General features: G+C 49.1%; 1 protein-coding gene across 1 annotated transcript in view; it reads right to left on the minus strand.

The window, feature by feature from the left end:
* LOC132587854 (mucin-2-like) overlaps positions 1-23,678 on the minus strand; it is a 33,445-nt gene that overhangs the window by 3,645 nt on the left and 6,122 nt on the right. The window contains exons 2-11 of the mRNA XM_060260242.1: positions 16,786-23,161; positions 10,805-10,863; positions 9,516-9,676; positions 7,625-7,749; positions 7,472-7,530; positions 6,922-7,058; positions 6,686-6,810; positions 5,963-6,021; positions 4,831-4,985; positions 2,510-2,619 (exon numbers count right to left, since the gene is read on the minus strand). Coding sequence (XP_060116225.1) covers positions 2,510-2,619; positions 4,831-4,985; positions 5,963-6,021; positions 6,686-6,810; positions 6,922-7,058; positions 7,472-7,530; positions 7,625-7,749; positions 9,516-9,676; positions 10,805-10,863; positions 16,786-23,151 — 7,356 coding nt within the window. The 5' untranslated portion in view covers positions 23,152-23,161. The remainder of the gene's footprint in view (positions 1-2,509; positions 2,620-4,830; positions 4,986-5,962; positions 6,022-6,685; positions 6,811-6,921; positions 7,059-7,471; positions 7,531-7,624; positions 7,750-9,515; positions 9,677-10,804; positions 10,864-16,785; positions 23,162-23,678) is intronic.

A 23,678-nucleotide genomic window follows, 5' to 3' on the forward strand; every position in this document is an offset into this window, starting at 1 on the left:
TTTGTTAAACTGAAAGGTGATTGGCATCCAGGTCCCTGTTTCTACCCTGATATTATAACCACTACTTGAGGAATCAGTAGTTACCCTTCTAGGCACCCCATTGATTTTTGGATCTTGATACACTAGATCAGGGGTCTCCAATGTTGTCCCTGTGGATGCTATGGCACCTGCCATCACCAAGAGTTTTTAAAAAGTGGGTGGAGCCAGGTGTGGCCGCTGGAGATCCAACTGGATGGGCAGATTAAAATACCATTGTTTTAGTGGCAGCTGACACAAGTGTTGGATTTACTGCCACTCCTCCTTTCCAGTGCTCTTTAAAAATTGTCCCCTTTCTTGCACTTAGGCTTCCTCTCTGTGTGTGGCTCCCCCTCCTGCAGCAGCCATTTTGTGGGTGGTTCCGCCTCCTGTGGCAGCCATTTTGTAGATGAGTCCACCACTTTATGTCAGGATACCAAAGGTGCCTAGAGGCTCAAAAAAGGTTGAGAACCCCTCGACTATCTTGTTTCCAGCAATTCCCATAGGAACTTCCAGTATTTTGGAACAACATATACCAACTTGAACATTTGGCCAACTAGAAAACACACCCATTAACAATCTTGGCTAACCAAGGTTTTAATCTGCATATTCATCAGATGCCCACAAACTGAGAAATGCTGTAGAACGGTCTTTCTAACTGCCACTTTTAGATTAGGCGGGGGGGGGGGGTTGTAGCAGGAACTCCTTTGCATATCAGGCCACACACCCCTGATGTAGCCAATCCTCCTGGAGCTTACAATAAGCCCTGTACTAAGAGCCATGTAAGCTCTTGGAGGATTGGCTACATCAGGGAGGTGTGGCCTAACATACAAAGGAGTTCTTGCTACAAAAAAAAGCCCTGAGATTAGGGGGTTGGAGCACCTTTCCGAAGGAGAAAGGCTGACGAGTCTGGGAATTTTCAGTTTAGAAAAGAGACAACTAAGGGGAGACATGATAGAAGTTTATAAAATTATGCCTGGGGTGGGGACAGTAGACAAGAGAACCTTTTCTCCCTCTTGCAAAATAATAAGAACTTTAATGAAGCTGATGGGCAGTAGATTCAGGACTGACAAAAGGAAATACCTCTTTACGAGTGATTAAAATTGTGGCATTTGCTGCCGGAAAATGTAGTGATGGCCACAGGCATAGATGGCTTTAGATGATTAGATTAATGCATGGAGGAGAGGGTCTATCAGTGGCTACTACCCACAGAAACTAAAGGGAACCTCCATATTCAGAGGCAGTCAACCTCTGAATCCCAGAGCCAAGAGGCAACATCGAGAAAGGCCTCAGCTTCTATGCCCTGTTATTCAACCTCCAGAGGAATTGGTTGGTCGCTGTGTGAGATAGGATGCTGGATTAGATGGACCACTGGACTGATCCAGCACGGCTCTTATGTTCTCCTGCATGCTCCATATAGCTAACATAACTTGCTTTGTGTTAAGAGGGAAAAATCTAGAAATATTTTTATTTATTTTTATTTAATAGGCTTATATTCCGCCTTTTCCCGTAAACGGGCTCAAGGCGGATCACGACATATAAAAATAACAGTAAAAACCTATACATCAAAATTAAAACACCAATTTAAAATTAACAGTAAAAACAATAAATAAAATAAAGTTAAATATAAATAAAATATATAAATAATATAGTAGGCAGTGGGGCTTTTTTTGTAGCAGGAACTCCTCTGCATATTAGGTCATGCCCCCTGATGTAGTCAATCCTCCTGGAGCTTAAAGTAGGCCCTGTACTGAGAGCCCTGTCAGCTCTTGGGAAGATTGGCTACATCAGGGGTATGTGGCCTAATATGCAAAGGAGCCCCTGCTAGAATTCTGTCTCTGGACCCTGTACTAATTGCCCTGTAAGCTCTTGGAGGGTTGGCTCCATCAGGGGTGTGTGGCCTAATATGCAAAGGAGCCCCTGCTAGAATTCTATCTCTGGACCCTGTACTAAGAGCCCTGTAAGCTCTTGGAGGGTTGACTCCATCAGGGGTGTGTGGCCTAATATGCAAAGGAGCCCCTGCTAGAATTCTGTCTCTGGACCCTGTACTAATTGCCCTGTAAGCTCTTGGAGGGTTGGCTCCATCAGGGGTGTGTGGCCTAATATGCAAAGGAGCCCCTGCTAGAATTCTATCTTTGGACCCTGTACTAAGAGCCCTGTAAGCTCTTGGAGGATTGGCTCCATCAGGGGTGTGTGGCCTAATATGCAAAAGAGCCCCTGCTAGAATTCTATTTCTGGACCCTGTACTAAGAGCCCTGTAAGCTCTTGGAGGATTGGCTACATCAGGGGTGTGTGGCCTAATATGCAAAGAAGTTCCTGCTACAGAAAAAAAGCCCTGATAAGCAGATTTCTACCAGGGGGAGTGAGGGGGGAAGAGGTTCAAATTAAATTTTGTTCCAACAGTGGTTGAGATCCAAATATTCCGCATCTCTGATTCCACCCCCACTCCAAAAAAAAGAGATGCATTCATGTTACTTAATGAAAACTGTCTTACCAACAGGACCAAGAAAGGTATAATGATCAGGGCTAAGCCGCTCAGGACAATTAAAGCTATCCCATAGCCAGGGATTCCTGAATTGGCGAAGGGAGGTTCCAGCGTCGCACCTAGCAACAGATGGGGTGTGGGGGTGGGGAGATGATGCACAAAAGATAGATTTTAGTTGCAAAAATGGTTCCTTGGCCTAATCCTTTTAGGCTATCTGCCTGTGCCCCTATTATCGGTGGTCTTAAAGTTATCACTTACAGAGGAATGTCATAGAAGAAGAGATTGGATTTATATCCTGCCCTTCACTTAGAGCGGATTACCATCTCCTTCCCTTCCTCTCCCCACAACAGACATCCTGTGAGCAGGGTTGGAATTCTAGCGGGAGCTCCTTTGCATATTAGGCCACACACCCCTGATGTAGCCAATCCACCAAGAGCTTACAAGGCTCTTTTTTGTAAGCTCTTGGAGGATGGGGTACATCAGGGGTGTGTGGCCTAATATGCAAAGGAGCTCCTGCTAGAATTCCACCCCTGCCTGTAAGGTAGGTGGGGCTGAGAGAGCTCTGAGAGAACTGCTCCTGAGAGAACACCTCTAAGAGAACTGTGACTGGCCCAAGGTCACCCAGCAGCTGCATGTGAAGAAGTGCAGAATCAAACCCAGTTCTCCTGGATTAGAGTGTGCGATCCTAACCACTACACCAGATTGGCTCTCAGTTGGAGCAGGGGAAAGACTTAATTGTTGCTCTTTGGTTGCCCTGACAAGATACTGGGCAAAACCCTACCAGTTTTTCCACTGGAAGAAGCAGGGCTTTTTTTTGAGCAGGAGCGCAGTTCTGGGTCACTTGGCATCAGGGTGTGTGGCCTAATATGCAAATGAATTCCAGCTTGGCTTTTTCTACAAAAAAGCCCTGTGTGGGACATTGGGGGTGTGGCCTGCATATTAGGGTTTGGTCTAATATGCAAATGGGTTTTTGCTGGGCTTTTTCTATGAAAAAAGCCCCGAGTAGAAGAAGGTGGAAGACCGCCAGAAGGTATTTGGGGACCCAATTGGGACAAAAGTCACATGGGATAGTAGCTAGGGGGGAATTATAAGAGGTCAGTATCACAGCAAGTTGGACCCATTTTGCTACAAAATTTCTCTGGACCAAACTATACCCAGTCTAGAATGGCTCAGGTTAGCCCGATATCATTAGATCTCAAAAGCTAAGCAGGGTCAGCTCTGGTTAATATTTGGATGAGAGCGGGGTGGAATTCTAGCAGGAGCTCCTCTGCATATTAAGCCACACCCTCTGATGTAGCCAATCCTCCAAGAGCTTACAAAAAAAGAGCCTCGTAAACTCTTGGAGGATTGGCTCCATCAGGGATGTGTGGCCTAGTATGCAAAGGAGCACCTGCTGGAACTCCACCCCTGGATGCGAGACCACCGAGGAAGTCCAGGATTGCCACGCAGAGGCGGGCTACGGGGGAACCTCCTCTGTTTGTCTCTTGCCTTGAAAACCATCTGGAGTCATCGTGAGCTCGGCTCTGACTTGACAGCGCTTTCCACCACCAGGGTTTTAAACCCTTGTCCCCAAATACCCCACTGACCCTCTGCAAGGCTTCCAATTCATTCAGACCAATGAGGCCATAAACTCTGGATCAGGGGTGGCCATAGTGTCAATCGGGAGCCACGTGTGGCTCTTTCTCTCTCGAAGCCCCCACCGCCCCCCATCAGCCGGTTTGGAGAAGGCATTTCTCTCATTCAATCACATCACCAAGCCAAGCCAGCCAACAGCTTGGACAATAGATTTAAAGTTAAAGTTGCTTTCTTTCCACCTCCCCCCATCTATTTGCCTTCCTGCCTTCCTTCTGGCTCTCAATCATTTGACGTCCATGCCTTGCGGCTCTCAAACGTCTGATGTTTATTCTATGGGGCTCTGATGTTAAGCAGGTTTGGCCGCTCCTGCCTCTGGATGGTTTGAATGACGGATAGGCGAGAATAAACATACACAATTAAGGTGCCAGGTCCTAGCCTAAAAGAAGATTCAAGTCTGTTCTCCCAGATCAACATCCCGGCAGGGGACATTCCCTTTAAATTCGAAAAAGCACTGCAAGATTCTTATTGTAAGCGAAGAGGGCAGGGGTGGAATTCTAGCAGGAGCTCCTTTGCATATTAGACCACACAGCCCTGATGTAGCCAATCCTCCAAGAGCTTATAAAAAAGAGCCCTGTAAGCTCTTGGAGGATTGGCTACATCAGCAGGGCGTGGCCTAATATGCAAAGGAGCTCCTGCTAGAATTCAACCCCTGGAAGGGGGGGAAGAGCGTTATCACCCTCGTTCGACCGGCATACCTGCTACAGTGAAGGAGAACGGATCCACTTGAATGCCTGAGGCACCGAGATAATTCTTCGGGCCTACCGAGAGCGAAAGTGCAAGTACGAGATCCTTGTTCGTTGGAGCAGGAGGCTGGAATATCATGTCCCCGTAACATATCAAAGATCCACCTCTGGAAACAGAACAGAGGTTAGGCCGGCTTCTCTGATGTCTCCATCAAAGCAGCGTCCGCTGGAACTCTCCTTCCATTTTGACCTCACAACGGCTCTGTTAGGTAGGCTATGCCAAACAAACCACGGTGAGTTTTGCAGCAGAAGTGGGACTTGAAACTGGATCTATCCCATCCAATTCTCTAGCCGCTACGCCTACACCAAATTCAAGGCTCATAAAGAGAATAGCACCCAAGACCGGCTAGATCAGGGGTGTCGAATTCATTTGTTATGAGGGCCAAATCTGAAGGAAATGAGACCATACTAGGCCAAGCTATGCGTGTCATAAAATGTAGTGCCAGGTAGCAGAGATATAAACTTTATAAAGGACACAGGCAAACACAATTAAAGATTTTTTAAAAACTTAAAATAAAACATGATTAATACATTAGCACTCATTGATCATAAAAGGTGCTTTCTTTGTATTTTTCCCATGGGATCCAGGGAACTGGGCAAAGGAAGCTCTGGCTCTTTCCTTCCTTTCCCAGGGGGCCAGGAAGGGGAGGCGCCTCAGCCAATAGAAGGAAAAGAGGCTTGGCTCAGTAGCTCTACTGTGCAATTGAGAGAGCCTGGCAAAGCAAGGTCTCCCCCCCTCCCTTCCCAAGAGAGGTGCCTCAGCCAATGGAGAAAACAGGCTTTGCTCTGTAGCTCCTGTGCGATTGAGCAAGCCTGGCAAAGCAAGGTCTCCCCACCTTCCTTCCCTAGAGAGGTGCCTCAGCCAATGGAGAAAACAGAGGCCTTGCTCTGTAGCTCCTGTGCAATTGAGCAAGCCTGGCAAAGCAAGCTGTGATGCAGAAGGAAGCAAGAGAGAGAGAGAAGGAAGCAGATGACAGCCAGTCGCTCGGGGCCTGTTAGGAGCCCTCCGGGGCCTAATTCGGCCCCCGGGCCACATGTTTGAAACCCCAGAGCTAGATATTACAGCAGTTGCACGTTTCCTTACCTGACCTCACGAATGGTCACTTGCAGGAGATTTTTGTACTTCCCCAGCGTGTGCATCAGCTGAAAGAACAAATGGTAACAGCCACTGTAAACGCTGGTCTGATCTAGCTGGGCTCTTCTCATGTTCTTAAAGTAACAGATGGGAGAATGGGGATTTGAACCCAGGCACTTAATCCCACCCTAACCTCTACATTACACCAGATCACCTGTTTCTTCGCTCATACATTTGATTTGACAATTTGCTGCCCTTCCCCAAATTAGGACAACAGTTTGTTTTTGATTCTTTGCTTTTTCGGTTGCTGATGTTATTCGGCTTTATACCGCGTGAGCTACCCTTAGAACTTTGCTGCTAAGAGAAGCCACCCAGAAAAATATAAAGAATTGCTAAAGGAAAAACGAAAGTTGGGGTCTTTTTAAAAAGTCTATTGCAGGGGTGGCCAAACTGTGGCTCTTTCATATTTATTGTGCGGCTCTTGAAGCCTCCACCACCCCGTCAGCTGGCTTGGAGAAAGCATTTGTCTCTTTAAATCAGTTCTCCAAGCCAATCCAGCCAATGGCTTAGAGAATACATTTAAAGTTGCTTCCTTTCCACCTACACCTCCCATTTATTTTCCTTCCTTCCTTCCACATCCGACATTCATGTCTTGCGGCATTCATTCTATGTGTCTCTTATGTTAAGCAAGTTTGGCCACCCTGGTCTTTCGTATTGATGTTTTCTGCCTACCGCTTTTGAGAGATCCCAGGAGAGGCTCTGGTGCGCTGTAGAAGAACGATCCAGCAGTTTCTCACTGAAGATTCGGTTGGTTACCAAGAAGGAAACTGGAAAGATCTGCAAACTCAGCCTGGAGCCTAAGAATCAGAGCATCACGTCAGACTGGACAGGATTCCTCTCCCCCCGAGGCCCATCGCCAACCCAGAAATGAGTCAGGCAGAAGTCCGCCTTGGCCGGCTGCTACAAACCATTGATGCAGATGGAGCCCAGATCCACCGAATAGTTCACAAGCCCCTTCAGTGCTTCCAGAGCCCAGCTGATGTCCACATGAGCAGCTGTGTTCACACAGATCTCTCCACTTACGTCCAGGTCACCTTGGACGTTTCTGCACAACAGAAAACATATTAGCCTTGTAGGCGTGGTCTCCAGACCTTTTTTTTTTTGTGCTTTATAATCCGGGAGACTTCCTGTGAACCCTTCTGGGGTATGCACGTACCGGTCTGACGGCAGAATCTCCCGTACGGCCACCTGTTAAACTAAGTGGGTGGACGTGAGAGCTCTCCATCAAGCCATTGTTTCAGAGGGTGAGAAAGGCGAGCTAGAAACGAAGTCAGCGGCAAGAAAAATCTCTGCAAGGCTGTGCATTTGAAGCAGCTGAACCAGGCTGACCGACGGCCATCCTGACCAGCGGGCTTGTGCAGAATCAATCCTGCCCCCCCCCCCCCCCGCAACGCAATACAACCCCAACCGGCGAGCCGCACACTGACCCTGCAACGTGAGAAATCGACTCAACGATACCTGACTTGAACAAGCGAGAAGTTCTGCACTCTGTACCGAACGTCGAGCGACCGGACCACCTGCAGACAGAAAAAGGCTACGATTGAGTTCGTCGGTGTACGGATTTTCAGCCAGGGGTCGCTGAAGCCGTGTAGCCATCACTCTGCATCCTACCTCATCTCTCACTCTTTCCAAAGGTCCCCAGTCGGTCAAGCCACCAAATGTTGCGAAGGACCCCTGTCCGAGAACAGTGAAGGAGACAGCCAGCACCTCAGGGTCCAAGTTCTTCAAGCTGAACCCTAGCAAAGGAAGAGCACGTCGTCAAGGTCCTCTGGGGAGAGCACAGCAGACAGATGCTGCCTCCAGCTAGGTTTGTTAGTAACCCCTCCTGTGTGGATTGTTTCCTGATCACACAATAGGTGCTTTCACACATGCCAAATAAGGGAGTTTCAATCCACTTCTGCGACCGTTTGCAAGTGGGTTTTGCCACTTCACACAGTAAAATCCAGTTGTAAAGTGGACCGAAAGTGCTTTATTTAATGTGTGTGAAAGCACTCAATGTCTTCCCTTCTGGGGTCTCCTGGATGATAGTCTATAACAGGGGTGGCCAAACTGTGGCTCGGGAGCCACATGTGGCTCTTTCACACATATTGTGTGGCTCTCAAAGCCTTCACCGCCCCGTTGGCCAGCTTGGAGAAGGCATTTCTCTCTTTAAATCACTTCTCCAAGCCAAGCCGGCTGGTGGCTTGGAGAATGGATTTAAAGTTAAAATTGCTTTCTTTCTAACCCTCCCTCCCTCGTCCTTCCCCCATCTATTTGCTCTCTTCCCTCCCTCCCTTCTTGTCCTGCAGCTCTCAAACATCTAACATTCATGTCTTGCGGCTCTCAAACATCTGATGTGTATTCTATGTGGCTCTTACATTAAGCAAGTTTGGCCACTCCTGGTCTTTACGTTTTGTGTGCTGAAGCAAATCTCCATCCATAGCAAGATGCAGCAAGATGTGCAAAGTTTTGTTTTCCCCGGCTAGGACTACCACTAATTTAATGTCACATTATACATAATTCTCCGATTTGAAAGCACAAGCAAATTGGGGGAGGGAAAGCATATTTCTGGTTCAGGCACATCTCACCAGAGTAATCCACACCTTAGTTACATCTAGTCTGGACTACTGCAATGCGCTCTGCTTGGGGTTCCCCTTGAAGAGTGTTCGGAAGCTGCAGCTAGTGCAGAACACTGAAGCTAGGCTGCTGGTCAAAGCCAACTACTGGGAGCATGTGACCCCCGACACTATAGCAATTACAGACTACCGATCTACTCCAGAGCCCAATTCAAGGTGTTGGTTTTGAGCTTTAAAACCCGACATGGCTCAGGAGTGGGGTGTCTGAAGGGCTCTCTTCTCCGATATGTTCCTGCCCCAGAATTAAGATCCCAGGGAGGGGCCCTCCCAACTGTCCCATCAATCAAAGAAGCTTGTCCAGTGGGTACATGTGACAGAGCCTTTTCAGTGTGACAGCCCCACAATTATGGTACCACCTCCCCAGGGAGGCGCACTTGGCCCTCTCATTTTCAATCTTTAGAAGGCAACAAGAGATGGCTTTATTTAGGACCGCACTTGGTTAAGTTTGCTAGAAGTTCTGAATTGTGATTTTAAATTTTGGGTTTTATATCTTTTTTTAAAAAAATTGTGTTGTTAGGCACCTTGACCGTTATAAGGAAGAAAAGTTCGTTCCTTCCTCCCACCCTGCCAGCTCTCAAACACCTGAAATTTGTTCTATGCGGCTCTTACATTAAACAAGTTTGACCACCCCTGTCCTAAATCCTAACATGACACATTAAATGATGCAAAACTCCATAGTAGGGTGACCTTAGTTTCAGCATCTAGTTACAACTTAATTGTTTTAAATGTAAATGTTTTTAAATAAATACATTTAGACTTTCTGCTGCAGTGACCCCCCAAAGACCATTTTCGGTTGCCAAAACTTCATCCCTATGCCCACCGGGGGGGCACCACTCCAGCAAGGAGAACCCACAATTTGCACCATGCTTAGCTTCACTAGTGCTCACCGTTGCAGCGGAGGGACCTCAGGTCCACCCTCCAGTCAAAGAAGGCATCCATCTCCCTTTGCTCCACCGTGGTGACTATCATACGAATCATGTCCGAGGGCGTGGGGACAAGGCCGTCTCCTCTGAACACAGCCTCGGTCTGGGCTATCACAGAGCCATTCCTGCAGAAAAGGGGAACCAGGACGTTGACCAGGCCCAGTTTTCCCACCAAACTGTGGCTTACAACCCTTCAAGATACATGAAAGTATCCTAAGAGATCACTCTTGGTTCAGGAACTATTTTGTCAAAGAAGATTCTCTCCAAGCTCACCTGTGCTCTGTCAACACGATATCTTGTCCAGGTTAAAACCTTATCCTAGATTCTGGGTTAAGCTAATTTGTCTATGATATCTGTAGTCCACCTTTACTACTCGGACTCAAGATGGATTACCCAGAGTGAGTCAATAGTCGACGGGATGGAACATTCAATAATGCAATAGGGCTGTAGAACCAACCAGAAGTCTAAAAACAAAACTGAAGCAACGCCCAAGCCAGGGAGGCCAAACTGCAGCCCAGGAACCCTGTGTGGCTCCTCCACACATATTGCGTGGCTTTTCAAGGCTCCACTGCCCCATCAACCTGCTTGGAGAAGGCATGTCTCTCTTTAAATCACTTCTCCAAGCCAAGCCAGTCAGAAGCTTGGAGAATGCTTTCTTTCCACCTCTCTCCCCCATCTATTTTCCTTCTTTCTTCCTTCCTTCCTCCCTCCCTTCCTTCCTCTGACATTTATTCTATGTGGCTCTTATGTTAAGCAAGTTTGACCACCCCTGGCCTCAGTTTTAACATGACATATTAAACAATGCAAAATTACAAAGGATGACCCAAGTTTCAGCATCTAGTTACAACAACATAAACCGTCATCCCTAATGATTTTTGTGAATAACTTTGTGAATCATTTGGTACAGTGCAAGTCTACCGCCTGGGCAGAAAAGCCTTCTTGAATAATTCAATTTTGCAAAGTTTGCAAACAGCCAGGAGAATGGGGACCGTTCTGACCTCCTTGGACGGGCCATTCTGGTTTATATACATTTTATTCTGGATTCATAGGGTTGCTAACTCCGGGCTGAGAAAATAGCTGGAGATTTTGATGGTGAAGTCTGGGGAGGAAGAAGGATCACAGTTGGGTACCCTCCACAGCAGCCATTTATTTCAAGGGAACTGATCTCTATTGTTTGGAGAACAGTGGTGCCCCCTGAAGATTGTCAACCCTAGTTCTGGAAGCTGAACAAATGCGTTTGATCAAGTACTCACAAGAAACGGAGAACGTTTGCTCGAAGGAAGGTCTCGTAGAAAGACAGCATTTTGTTGAGCTGAAAGCAAAAGAGAGAGCTCCTTCAACAGATTGGTCTACTACAGTACTATTTAGGAGAACACAGAATTCTGTGGTAATATTTTGCAGAGTGCAGAATTCTGCAATTTGGTTGGCAACAAACCCTTGGAGAGCAAGCTCAGTGCAGTTCTCCTTCCCCATCCCTTCTAATCATAGACACAAACAAGGGATCCTTATTGATCTACACCTGGCTCAGTGGAAGACCTGCTTTGGATGCAGGAAGTTCCAGGTTCAACTTTTTCGTTCTCTAGTTAAAAAGGGATTGAAAAGCAAGAAGAGGAAGAGTTGGTTTTTATACCCTGCCCTTCACTACCCGAAGGAGTCTCAGACTGGCTGACAATCACCTTTCTTCCTCTCTGCACAACAGATATCCGGTAAGGGCGATGCGGCTGAGAGAGCTCTGAGAGAACCATAACTGACCCAAGGTCACCCAACTGGGTGCATGTGGAGGAGGGGGGAATCAGACCCACTTCCACAGATGAGAGTCCACCACTCTTAACCACTACATCAAACCGGCTCTTTTGTTAATTAGGATGCCAGAGAGTATACTTGGCAGCCATTGATAGATGCAGCCACAAAATGGCCACCACAAAATGGATGTGGCTGAAGACACAGCCAGCCACAAAATGGCCACCGCATCTTACCTTCAGTCACTCAGTGAAGATCATTGCACTGCGATAGCGGCTGCTAGGGTTGCCAAATCCCCCACGGCCTCCGGCAGGGAACTTTTTTTTTTTTTTTTGCACACACGGCACGATGATGTCACTCACGAGTGTTGTTGCACTGGCAACGTCACATGCTGTCCGCTCTAGGAGCTTCCGGGAAAACTCTATGGTTTGCCTGGATGCTCTAGCCATTTGGGAGGGGAACTCTATGGTACCATTCCTTGTGAAAAACATTCCTTTTGAAAAAAAAATCTGCACAGCCAATCAAGTTGCCAATGGCCAATCAGAAGGCTTGCTGGGCAAGAGCTCCATCTGGCACTACCCACTTTCTAAAAACATCTGGCAGGGGGCACCCTGTTGAGAGCCCCTGGCACAGAGAAAACGATGCTCACCAGCAAACTTTACTGCTACCTGGAATCCCTTATTTGGAGTCTCTCCTTGTCATGATCTGGGCTGTGCCTTAGAGGCCTGTGGGCCCAGGAAAGCCTGAGTGGTAGTAGTGGGAAGGGCCTACAACTCCCAGAAGCCCTGGAAGGTTTTGGCGCCATTTTGAGCCAAGGAGAGCTTGAATAAAAGGCCTGGGAGGTGGAAGCCTTTGTTCTTTTCCTGGGAGGCAGAGCTGAGGAAGGGGTAGTGCAGGGAGGACCCTCGCCTTGAGAGAGAGAGGGCCCAGCTCTGACTGAGACAGTCAAGGGACAGTAAGTCCTACGGTTGCCAAGTCCAATTCAAGAAATATCTGGGGACTTTGGGGGTGGAGCCAGGAGACATTGGGGGGTGGAGCCAGGAGCAAGGGTGTGACAAGCATAATTGAACTCCAAGGGAGTTCTGGCCATCACATTTAAAGGGACAGCGCACCTTTTAAAATGCCTTCCTTCCGTAGAAAATAATGAAGGATAGGGGCACCTTCTTTGGGGGCTCATAGAATTGGACCCCCTGGTCCAATCCTTTTGAAACTTGGGAGGTATTTTGGGGAGAGGCACTAGATGCTATACTGAAAATTTGGCGCCTCTACCTAAAAAAACAGCCCCCCTCAGAGCCCCCGATACCCATGGATCAATTCCTCATCTTTCCCTATGGGAATCGTTCATGGAGGTGCAAAATGGCTGTGGGGGCAGGGCTTCTCCCGCTGGCCAGGTGGCTGGGGGAGGGGGGGAGCCTGTAAAACCGGGGGATCCCTGCTGGGACCTGGGGATTGGGAAGCCTAGTAAGTCCAGATGCGCTAAGGCAGGAGTCCCCAACCCCTGGGCCGTGGGCCAGGACCGGTACGTGGCCTGTTAGCAACTGGGCCATAGAGTAAGGCAAAGGTGCTACACCTCCCCTTTCACCTACCTGGGGAAAGCAGGGGAGGAGAGGTGGTTTCACAGTGACGCAGAGCAGCCCTGCCTCCCCTTCCGCCCACCTGGGACCTAGGCAGGCAAAAGATGTAGCGCAGCCTCCCTCTGAAGCACCACCTCTTTCATCCGCCCGGGTCCTGAGTGGGTGGAAGGGGCAGTGCAGCAGTGACCTTTGCCTGCCTCTCATTTAAAGACCCCATGGGGGGGCAGGGACGGGGAGGAGGGGGCAGCCTGGGGTGGCAAAAACCGCAGCATCCCCCACCGGTCCCTATCTTCCACTAAACTGGTTTCTGGTGCCAAAAGGGTTGGGAGTAGGCTTCCCAAATCTCCCGCTCTGGCGGGAGACTTCTGGTTTCACAGCCTCACCTCCCGCTTTTCAAAACTCTGGAAGCGGGGGTGGGGGGGGGAGGGGGGGAGAACATACCTTTAGGCTTCATGTTGTAGAGCTCCTGAGCCGTTTGCAAAATGTCTGCCCCTTTAAGGCTGGGCAGGAAGCCAGAAGCAGGAAGGGCTTTTGAGAACGGCCCCTCCCTTTCTTTGCTTTCGTTTTCACAGGAAGTAGAGTTGTCCGGAGGAAGATCTGGTAAGTGTGTGTGTGTGAGAGAGGGAGGGGGCAGGGGATTCCCTAGTTTGGAGGCCCTCCCCCCTTTAGAAAGCGTGGGGGGGAGGGAAATGTCTACTAGGCACTCTATTATTCCCTATGGAGAACGATTCCCATAGGGAATAATAGGAAATTGATCTGTGGGTATTGGGGGCTCTGGGGGGGCTATTTTTTGAGGTAGAGGCACCAAATTTTTAGTATAGCATCTAGTGCCTCTCCCCAAAATACCCCCCAAGTTTCAAAACGATTGGACCAGAGGGTCCAATTCTATGAGCCCCAAAATATGGTGCCCCTATCCTTAATTATTTCCTATGGAAGAAAGGCATTTTAAAAGGTGTGCTGTCTCTTTAAATGTGATGGCACGAACTCCCTTGGAGTTCAATTATGCTTGTCACATCCTTGTTCTTGGCTCCACCCCCAAAGTCTCCTGGCTCCACCCCCAAAGTCCCCAGATTTTTCTTTAATTGGACTTGGCAACCCTAGTTGGGAGCCACTACCTTAGGGCATTTGTTCATTTCCCCTTCACCCCTTTGACTGTTTAATGTGCCCTGTTTGTTTATATTGCACTAAACTGATCTGTTAAATAAACCTTTTGTTCTGTTGTTCACTCTGCCCGGTCCTCACGCCTATTATTCGGCCTAAACTAAAGGTGGCCCGAAGGGATTGGGAGGGTACTCTGGGTCTTCTCAAGGAGACCCTTAACCCCGAGTGGTGGCAGCAATTGGTAGCACCCCTTTTCCAAGGCATGACATTCCCCTACCAAGATAGCAGCTTCATCCAGAGTGACGTGCGGACTCTTATTTGTCCAGGCGGAAGCGATCTGCTTCCCTTCTCACTATGGGCTCAAGAACACCCAGTTTTGCCCTAACCTGGATAGCCCTGGCAAGCCCGATCTCGTCAGATCTCAGAAACTACTTGGATGAGAGACCTCCTTGGAATACCAGGTCCAGGAGGCAAAGCCAGGCTGTTATCAAGCCACTTTTCTGAACATCCTCCATGTCCCAGTAGGAGTTGCCAGAGGGCACCATGATTTCCAGGCACGGACACGCACATACACAAATGGAGGAGGAGGAGGAGGAGGAGGAAGAAAAGCGGTTTCAAGAGGTGCCAAGATGGGCTATCTCCTCCACTGGTTTGGCACAGAAAACTCATTCTAGCCCCAACTGGCCACCTGAGCATCTGGCCAAGATGGGCAAAGGCTTAACCATCTGCAAGACAGGTGGCACCTTCGACTTGCCTTGGAAAGGTCAATAACTCCAGAGAAGCAGCTGCATTATTCTGTGGCAGAAAGAAGTAAGGAGGAGACTTCAAGGACCCCAAAGACTAACAAGTTTCTTTAGCCATCTGATATACCGTATTTTTCGGACCATAAGACACACTTCCCCCCCCCAAAAAAAATTGGAGGGGGGAAGTGTGTGCGTCTTATGGAGCGAATAAGGAAAAAAAGAGTTCACCTTGGCAGGCAATGGCCGGGCCCCGCTGGTCTCGCTCTCGCCTCGCCGGCTCCCGCTGCTGGTCGCGCCGCCAGCTGGTCTGCCGCCCCCCCCCCCCCCCGTCCTCCTCTACCATCGTGAAGGCGGCGAGGCAGGGAGGAGAAGCCAGGAGACGGATGAAGCGCCGGCTCCGTGGCTTCAATGCGCCGCCTCAGCGCCCTCGCCCGGCCTCCGCCTCTTCCAGGGGGCGGGAAGACGAGCCGGCGGAGGCAGAGGCAGCAAAACTAGCCTCTTTGGAGGCCATGCCGCAAAGGCTCTTCCCCCTTGGCAGCGAGGGGGAAGAAAGGAGAAGCCAGGAGACGGACAAAGGGCCGGTTCTGTGGCTTCTAGTGCCACCTCAGCGCCCTCACCCGGCCTCCGCCTCTTCGGGGGCAGGAAGACGAGCCGGTGGAGGCAGAGGCAGCAAAACGAGGCTGCGAAACAAAATGAAGGGGGGGGGGGCGTCTTATGGTCCGGTGCGTCTTATGGACCGAAAAATACGGTATACTGTCTTGTATTATAGCACCGTAACTGTTGTGGTTTTAATTAAATTATTTAAATGTATTTTACTGTATTTTATTGCATAATGTATTTATTGTAATTATGGCACTTTCCATGTCTGTAAGCCGCCCTGAGCCTGCCTCGGCGGGGTGGGCGGGATATAAATAAAAATTATTATTATTAAAAATCCAAGCATCTGTTTACATGGTCTCAAATCTGCTTCATCGGCCTGCCCAAGACGGACCCTCCCATGACCACCAACAAAGACCCCACCTCAACCATCTGATGAGATGGATTCTTGCCCACCACAGCAGATGCTAGGATAAAATCTTGCTCATCTTTATGGCACCACAAGGCTCCAAAGCAAGGTGGATCATCCACAATCGGAATGCCGTAAAATAATCATAACAGATGACTGAAACTCAAGCTATGTTTCTGACTCGCCAAGTATTTCTGAAAAGCAGCCATGAATCCAGCAACTGGAGTCCCTCACCCACAAAACAGTAATACCTTTAGGCACTACACATGAACATGCATGCTGCCTTAGACTGAATCAGATCACTGGTCCTAACTGGGCACCGTCAGTACTGCCTACTCACAACAGCACTAGCTCTCCAGAGTCTCAGGCTGAAATCTTTCACATCGCCTCCTGCCTGGTCCTTTCAACTGGAGATGCCGGGGATTGAACCTGGGACCTTCTGCATGCAAAGCAGAGGATCTTCCACTGAGCCATGGCCCCTCCCCAACCCTGTATGTTGCCATGAGCTTGAAGGAATAAAAATGTGATCCATAAGGCCAAAACTAGTTACCTTGCTGGCAATCTGTGATTAGATCTGGAGAAGGTAGTGCAGTGTAGCATCTACAGTTTTGGCCTAGGATCTGGGAGATCAGGTGGTACAGAAATGCTTTCCACTGGATCAGACTCATTGTCCATTAGTATTGTCTACTCAGACTGGCAGCTGTTCTCCAGGGCCTCAGGCAGTAGTATACCATATGACGTACCATATGGCCTGGTCCTTTCAACTGGAAGTGCCAGGGATTGAACCTGAGCCTTTCCCTACCACTGAGTCAGCGTCTCAGGTCAAAGACTTTCCCATTATCTACTACCTGGTTCTTTCACTGGAGATGCCGGGGATTGAACCTGGGACCTTCTGCATGCCAAGCAGAAGCTCTACTACTGAGCCATGACGTCCTACCTAAGGTCTCTCCAAATCTGAGCTTAATAGGTATTTGATCAAGTCTGACTTTTCCACCTTGGAACTAGATAACCATATTCCTTTTGTTTTTTTCAATGAACAGCGAGTTAAGATATCTCAAGGAAATACTTACAGTTAAAATAACCTCTCTCTCCAGCTTCTTGTATCTGGCAGAAGACTTATTTGCCAAACTTTCTGTGTAATCAATTCTGGTAAGGTGGAACTCCAGGGACAGAATGGACACAGCCAGTGTTCTTCTGCTCAAAGTGATGTTGTCTCTCTCAGCAGTCTGGCCAACTGTTGAAGCTCTTGTTGCTGACACAAGGTGTTTTGAAGTAGAATTGTCTCTGGCTATTGTCCCTGGTTTCATGCCAGTGAGTGCTATTGTGTAGGTCACCTTTGGGGTGTCCACCCTGGAGGAGGAACCACCCATGGTCCCCTCCATTCCAACTGTTGACCCCAGGGTAGTAACCAAGACCATTGGGGAAAGGGTTTGAGAAGTCACGGGCAGCTGAGCAGATGTCCTTGGAAGTGAAGCAAAGGATGCAGGGTGGGTGTTGTTCAGACAATGGGCATCACTGCAAGAAGCCCTTGTAGTCAACATGGATGCTGCAGGAAGGATTCTGGAACTGGTCAGGGGATCTGTGGTGGAAGATGACGAAAATGCAGTTTGGGTGGTGGGAAGGATTTTAGAACTTGCTGACAGATCTGTGGCAGAAGATGATGGAGACACAGCTTGGGTGGTGAAACTGTCCATGGGATCTGTCATGGAAGATTGCAGAAACGTGGCTTGAGTGGTGGGAACGATTCTGGAACTGGCTGGTGGAACTGTGGCAGAAGATGATGGGGAAACAGCTTGGATGGAGGAGCTGACCAGCAGATCTGTGGGGGAAGATGTCGGAGACACAGCTTGGGTGGCAGGAAGTATTCTGGAACTGGCTGGCAGCTCTGTGGCAGAATATGATGGAGACACAGCTTGGGTGGTTGAACTGGCCAGCAGATTTGTGCCAGAAGAAGACAGAGACACAGCTTGAGTGGTGGAAAGGACCTTGGAACTGGCCAGCAGATGTGTGGAAGATGATGGAGACACTGCTTGGGTGGTAAAAAGGATTCCAGAACTGGTCTGCAGATCTTGGGCAGAAGATGATGGAGACATTGTTTGAGTGGCAGGAAGGATTCCAGAACTCGCCTGCACATCTGTGGAGAAAAATGATAGAGACACTGCTTGGGTGGTAAGAAGGATTCCAGAACTGGTCTGCAGATCTGGGGCAGAAGATGATGGAGACACTGTTTGGGTAGTGGGAAGGATTCCAGAACTAGTCTGTAGATATGTGGAAGAAGATGATGAAGACACTGCTTGGGTGGAGGGAAGGATTCCAGAACTAGTCTGTAGATATGTGGAAGAAGATGATGGAGACACTGCTTGGGTGGTGGGAAGGATACCGGAATGGGACTGCAGATCTGTGGAGGATGATGATGGAGACATTGCTTGGGTGGTGGGAAGGATTCTAGAACTGGTCTGCAGATCTTTGGAGGAAGATGATGGAGACACTGCTTGAGTAGTGGGAAGGATTCCAGAACTGGTTTGCAGATCTGGGGAGGAAGATGATGGAGACACTGCTTGGGTAGTGGGAAGGATTCTGGAACTGGTCTGCAGATCTGTGGAGGAAGATGATGGAGATACCGCTTCGGTGGTGGGAAGGATTCCAGAACTGGTTTGCAGATCTGTGGAAGAAGATAATGGAGACACCGCTTGGGTGGTGGGAAGGATTCCAGAACTGGTCTGCAAATCTATAGCGGAAGATGGAGACACTGCTTGAGTGGTGGAAAGGATTCCAGAACTGGTCTGCAGATCTGTTGCAGGAGATGATGGAGACACAGTTTGGATTGTGGGAAAGATTTTGGAACTGGTCTGCAGATCTGTAGCGGAAGATGATGGAGACATTGCTTGGGTGGTGGGAAGGATTCCAGAACTGGTCTGCATACCTGGGGCAGAAGATGATGGAGATACAGTTTGAGTGGTGGGAAAGATTCTGGAACTGGTCAGCAGATCTGTGCGGGAAGACGACAGAGACACTACTTGGGTGGCAGGAAAGATTCTGGAACTGGTCTGCAGATCTGTAGAGGAAGATGATAGAGACACCACTTGGCTGGTGGGAACGATTCTGGAACTGGTCTGCAAATCTGGTGCAGAAGTTGATGGAGACACAGTTTGGGTGGTGGGAAAGATTTTGGAACTGGTCAGCAGATCTGTGGGGGAAGACGACGGAGACACCGCTTGGGTGGTGGGAAAGATTCTGGAACTGGTCTGCAGATCTGTAGAGGAAGATGATAGAGACACTTGGCTGGCGGGAAGGATTCTGGAACTGGTCTGCAGATCTGTAGCGGAAGATGATGGAGACACTGCTTGGGTGGTGGGAAGGATTCCAGAACTGGTCTGCATATCTGGAGCAGAAGATGATGGAGACACTGCTTGGGTGGCAGGAAAGATTCTGGAACTGGTCTGCAGATCTGTAGAGGAAGATGATGGAGACACCACTTGGCTGGTGGGAAAGATTCCGGAACTCGTCTGCAAATCTGGTGCATAAGTTGATGGAGACACAGTTTGGGTGGCGGGAAAGATTCTGGAACTGGTCAGCAGATCTGTGGTGGAAGATGACAGAGACACCGCTTGAGTGGTGGGAAAGATTCTGGAACTAGTCTGCATATCTGGGGCAGAAGATGATGAGGATACTGCTTGGGTGGTAGGAAGGATTCTGGAACTGGTCTGCAGATCTGTGATGGAAGATGATGAAGACACTCCTTGGGTAGTGGGAAGGATTCTGGAACTGGTCTGCTGATCTGTAGCAGAAGATGATGCTTGGGTGGTGGGAAGGATTCCAGAACTGGTCTGCTGATCTGTTGCAGGAGATGATGGAGACACCATTTGGATGGTGGGAAAGATTCTGGAACTGGTCTGCAGATCTGTGGAGGAAGATGATGGAGACACTGCTTGGGTGGTGGGAAAGATTCTGGAACTGGCCAGCAGATCTGTGGTGGAAGATAATGGAGACATAGCTTGGGTGATAGGAAGGATTCTGGAACTGGTCTGCAGATCTGTGGTGGTAGATGATGGAGTCACAGCTTGGGTGGTGGAAAGGATTCTGGAATGTGCCAGCAGATCTTTTGCAGTAAATGATGAAGTCACAGCTTGGGTAGTATTAGTTTGAGGAATAATGGTAGACTTGGTCACTACATGTGAGAGACTGGCAGATCGTTGAGAAGAACTTCTGTAGCTCGAGCTATGCAGAAAGAAACCCGTTGAAGTAGCAACTGCCCTAGAGGTATCCATGAGTTCTGTTTTATTGACTGCAGCTTGTGAAAATGTTGGAAGAGAAAGTCTCCACTGAGATCGAGTTCTGTTGAACAGCTCTCTTCCAGGACTGGTAGAGGGGCTTTCCATGACCATCTCAGCTTGTTGTGTTCCACCAAAAGTTGTCTGGAATGGCTGCACCACCCCTGCTGTGTTTTCGAACTGGGAAGGCAGAGTAGCAGTGCTCATCATTGTAGGCACATTGCTCACTGTTGTAAATGGGGGCACAGAAACACTACTAGCTCCTTCTGTGGCCGAGGACACCGTTGGAGTCTCTGGCTCAGAGGACTTCTTAGAAGCGGCCATTCCAAATGTAGTTAGAAAGGTGGATCTTGGTGGCAAGGATGGTGTTGATCTGGTCCTCTCCGTAGAAAGGACAAAATGCTTCCACGCAGATGGAACTCCAAGCGTGGCTGAAGTTAAGCTGGAAGAAGAGTCTATAGAATGAGCAACCTCTGATGTTCCAAGTGGTAGCTCTGAGGTACTATCAGGTAAGTTGCTCTTGGTTGTAGACTTGGGTACAGAAATGTTACTAGCTCTGTCCGCGGCCAAGGATACCGTTAGAGTCTCTGGCTCGGAAGACTCCTTAGAAGTGACCGTCCCAGATGTAGCTAGAAAGGTGGAAGTTCGTAGTGGAGATGGCATCGGTTTTGACCTCTCTGTAGAATAGGCAAAATGCTTCCATCCTGGTGTAACTCCAGGCACTGCTGAAGTTGTGCTGGAAGAAGAGACCATAGATGAAGCTACAAGTGATAACTCTGAGATGCTTTCGGGTACTTTCCCAGCAGCTGCTGTGATCGGACCTGTTCTATCATGAAGTTCAGGCTGTGTCTCTTCCCTGTAGCTGCCAAAATCAGTCACACCTTCAGATGGGAGAGCTTCAATGGTGCTTGAAGACACCTGGGAGTGCAAGGAAGAAAGAGCATACCCAGTTTCTACACCTCTGGAATGTACCGTGCTGAAGGTTGGGAGACTCGAAGCATCTGTAGGAAGGAAGCTACTGCTTGCCTCAAGGCTGGTGGACTCATTCTGGCCATCCAAGATGGAGGTACGTCCAGGAACATCTGCAGATGACTCCGCAGTAGGAGAAACTCCCTCCTTCCACTCGTGGCTGGTTCCTTCACCTGGAGAAGGACTTGGATGGACCCTGGTTGTTGGGAAGCCATCTCGCTCCTCTGTAGTACCAAGAGATGCAGGCATGTTGACCCAAGAGGTTGAACCAAAACGTGTGCTGCCTTCCCCTGACGTAGTACTCCCATGTGCCAACAGAACAGCTTCTGTTGCGTTATCAGCAGTTACAGTTTCAAGTTCAAGTGGCATGGTGGACAGAGAAAAGTGGACACTAGGGGAAACAGCGGGAGATGACTGAGGGGAGTGGGTGGTGGGACCCATTTCCATCTGGCTAGCTGCACCACTGGAAGAGGCAGGGTCAGTTCTTGGAGCATGGGACATAGGTAAGCTAGCATTGCTAACAGGAAATCCAGATGTGGCTTCTGACCCTGGAATGTTCTGCAGGGTGGACAAGTGACCCAGAGTTTCCTTGCCAGCTGGAGCAGATACAGTTGCCAAGTCATGGACCAATGGAACCGTGCCTTCACCAACTCCAGAGTGAGTCTCTGAGGTCTCCATCTGAGAAGTTCTGCTCAGAGGAACCTCTGTGTCCTTCTCCACAGTCCCTGGGGCTCCACCAGTTAATGTGGATAATGCGGTAGCATCATTCAACTTAGGAGATCCTGCGCTTGCAGGAACCAATCTGTGCCAAGACAGACTGTGAGTGGCAAGTCCTTCAGTCTCCAAGGAGGCCACACGCATGACAAAGTCAGGAAGGGTAGCGTGAGCTTGGGAATAGCTTGATAAGGGCCAAGTGGAAGACCGAGGCAGAGCCGTAGGGACAGCTGTGCTTTCTAAAGCGTCTCTTGCAGCTGGCTTAGTACCCCCAGGTCCTTGGCCATTCAATGCAGCCTCATGAAGTGATGTTATACTCCTTGGAGTTGCTTCAGGAGACTGTGTCGAAAGAGACGCAGAACTTATTCCAGTAGAAACATGCAGCATGGACTCTGAAAAGCTATGGGCTGTCACTGTGCTACTGGAATGGAAGACATCCATTGCTACATGGGTGGCTTCAGATGGGACCATTCTTGTGGGGAGAGAGAGACTCGTTCCTAACCTCTTGGGGCTCACAGATGCTTCTTTCACAGTGCGGTGAGTGAGAAAGCCGGTCTCTGCAGATGGAAGAACATCACCCCTGTAGCTGGAAGACTTCAGGTCTAGAAGGGTTGTGTGGCTGATATTGACCAGAGGCTGTGATGTTCCAGGTAGATCCTTTGCACCTTGAGGGCTATCTGCAGAAGCAGGTGGCTTTACTGAAGTTAAGTTTCTGGTCGATGGAGCAATACTGGAAGCTGTGTTTGGAGGGGTGACTGTTGAAGAATAAGAAAGAGCCATTTGGGAAGTTGGAGTCACATCCAAGCGTGAGGAGCTACCAGCATCTGGAAGGAGTGGTGATGTTGGAGAGATGGTGGAAAATAATCCTGTGTTCTCCTTCTCCACAGGTTGCAAGACATCTGTGGATTCTCTGAGCCCCTTAGAAGTAGCATTGAGGGAAGTATTCATTTTAGCCAACACACTGCCCATGGTGGAAGTTGCAAGAGCTAGAACTTCCGAACTGTTCTTGTCTACAGGAGAACTAGTGCTCAGGAGTCCAGAGGCCTTGCTTAGATCCCAGGAGGTACCAGCAATATGAACGGGAACTGTAGGATCTACCTGGTCAGCCACCAAGTTTCTGGCAGACAGATTTCTTCCGAGAGAAAGCAAGTCCGGTTGGAGCTCTATAGAGGGATTTTGGAAGCCTTCTTCAACCGTCCGCCGTGCTTCTTTTGAGGACTGGGAGAACAAGGAGGCTGACGATACTTCTCTTGCGCCTTGCGGAGTCTGGTAAGGTGCAACTGAAGATCCTTCACGCTGCGCAACGGTGCCGGTAATTAGGCAAGCAACGATGGCCAAGACGATCCGCTGTCTCTTGACGACACATACCGAGCTTATAGCTGAACACGAAACAACTCTCCTGGCTCTTGTGACCCTTCCGGAAGGAGCAAAAATCCTTTCTGGAGGTCCCATCTCTTGGGGTTTCACAGATGAGCCCATCATGGCCGCTTGACTGGAAGGAGGAGAGAAGAGACTTAGTTTTCGGGAAACAGAACAGCAGTAGATAGTATTGCTTAGTACAGGGATCTCCAACCTTTTGGAGCCTCTGGGCACCTTTGGGATTCTGAAAGAGAGTTGGTTTTATATTCCACCCTTCACTACCCGAAGGAATCTCAGAGCAGCTTACAATCCCCTTTCCTTCCTCTCCTCATAGTAGACAACCTGTGAGGTACGTGGGGCTGAGAGAGCTCGGAGAGAACTGGGACTGGTCCAAGGTCACCCAGCTGGCTTCATATGGAGGAGGAGGAGGAGGAGGGAATCAAACCCAGTTCTTTACATTACAGTCCTCCGCTCTTAACCACTACAGCAAGCTGGCTCTCTGACACGGTGTGGTAGACACCACCACAAAACGGCTGCCGCAAAATGGCTGCTCCAGGAGGAGAAGGCATATAATGGCTACCTCAGTTTACCTCAGCAGCAAAGATCTTTGTGACGGCAGCTGCTCCCACAGCAACCTTTTAAAAAATCCA

The sequence above is a fragment of the Heteronotia binoei genome, chromosome 19, assembly GCF_032191835.1.
Source record: "Heteronotia binoei isolate CCM8104 ecotype False Entrance Well chromosome 19, APGP_CSIRO_Hbin_v1, whole genome shotgun sequence".
In the NCBI taxonomy this organism is placed as follows: domain Eukaryota; kingdom Metazoa; phylum Chordata; class Lepidosauria; order Squamata; family Gekkonidae; genus Heteronotia; species Heteronotia binoei.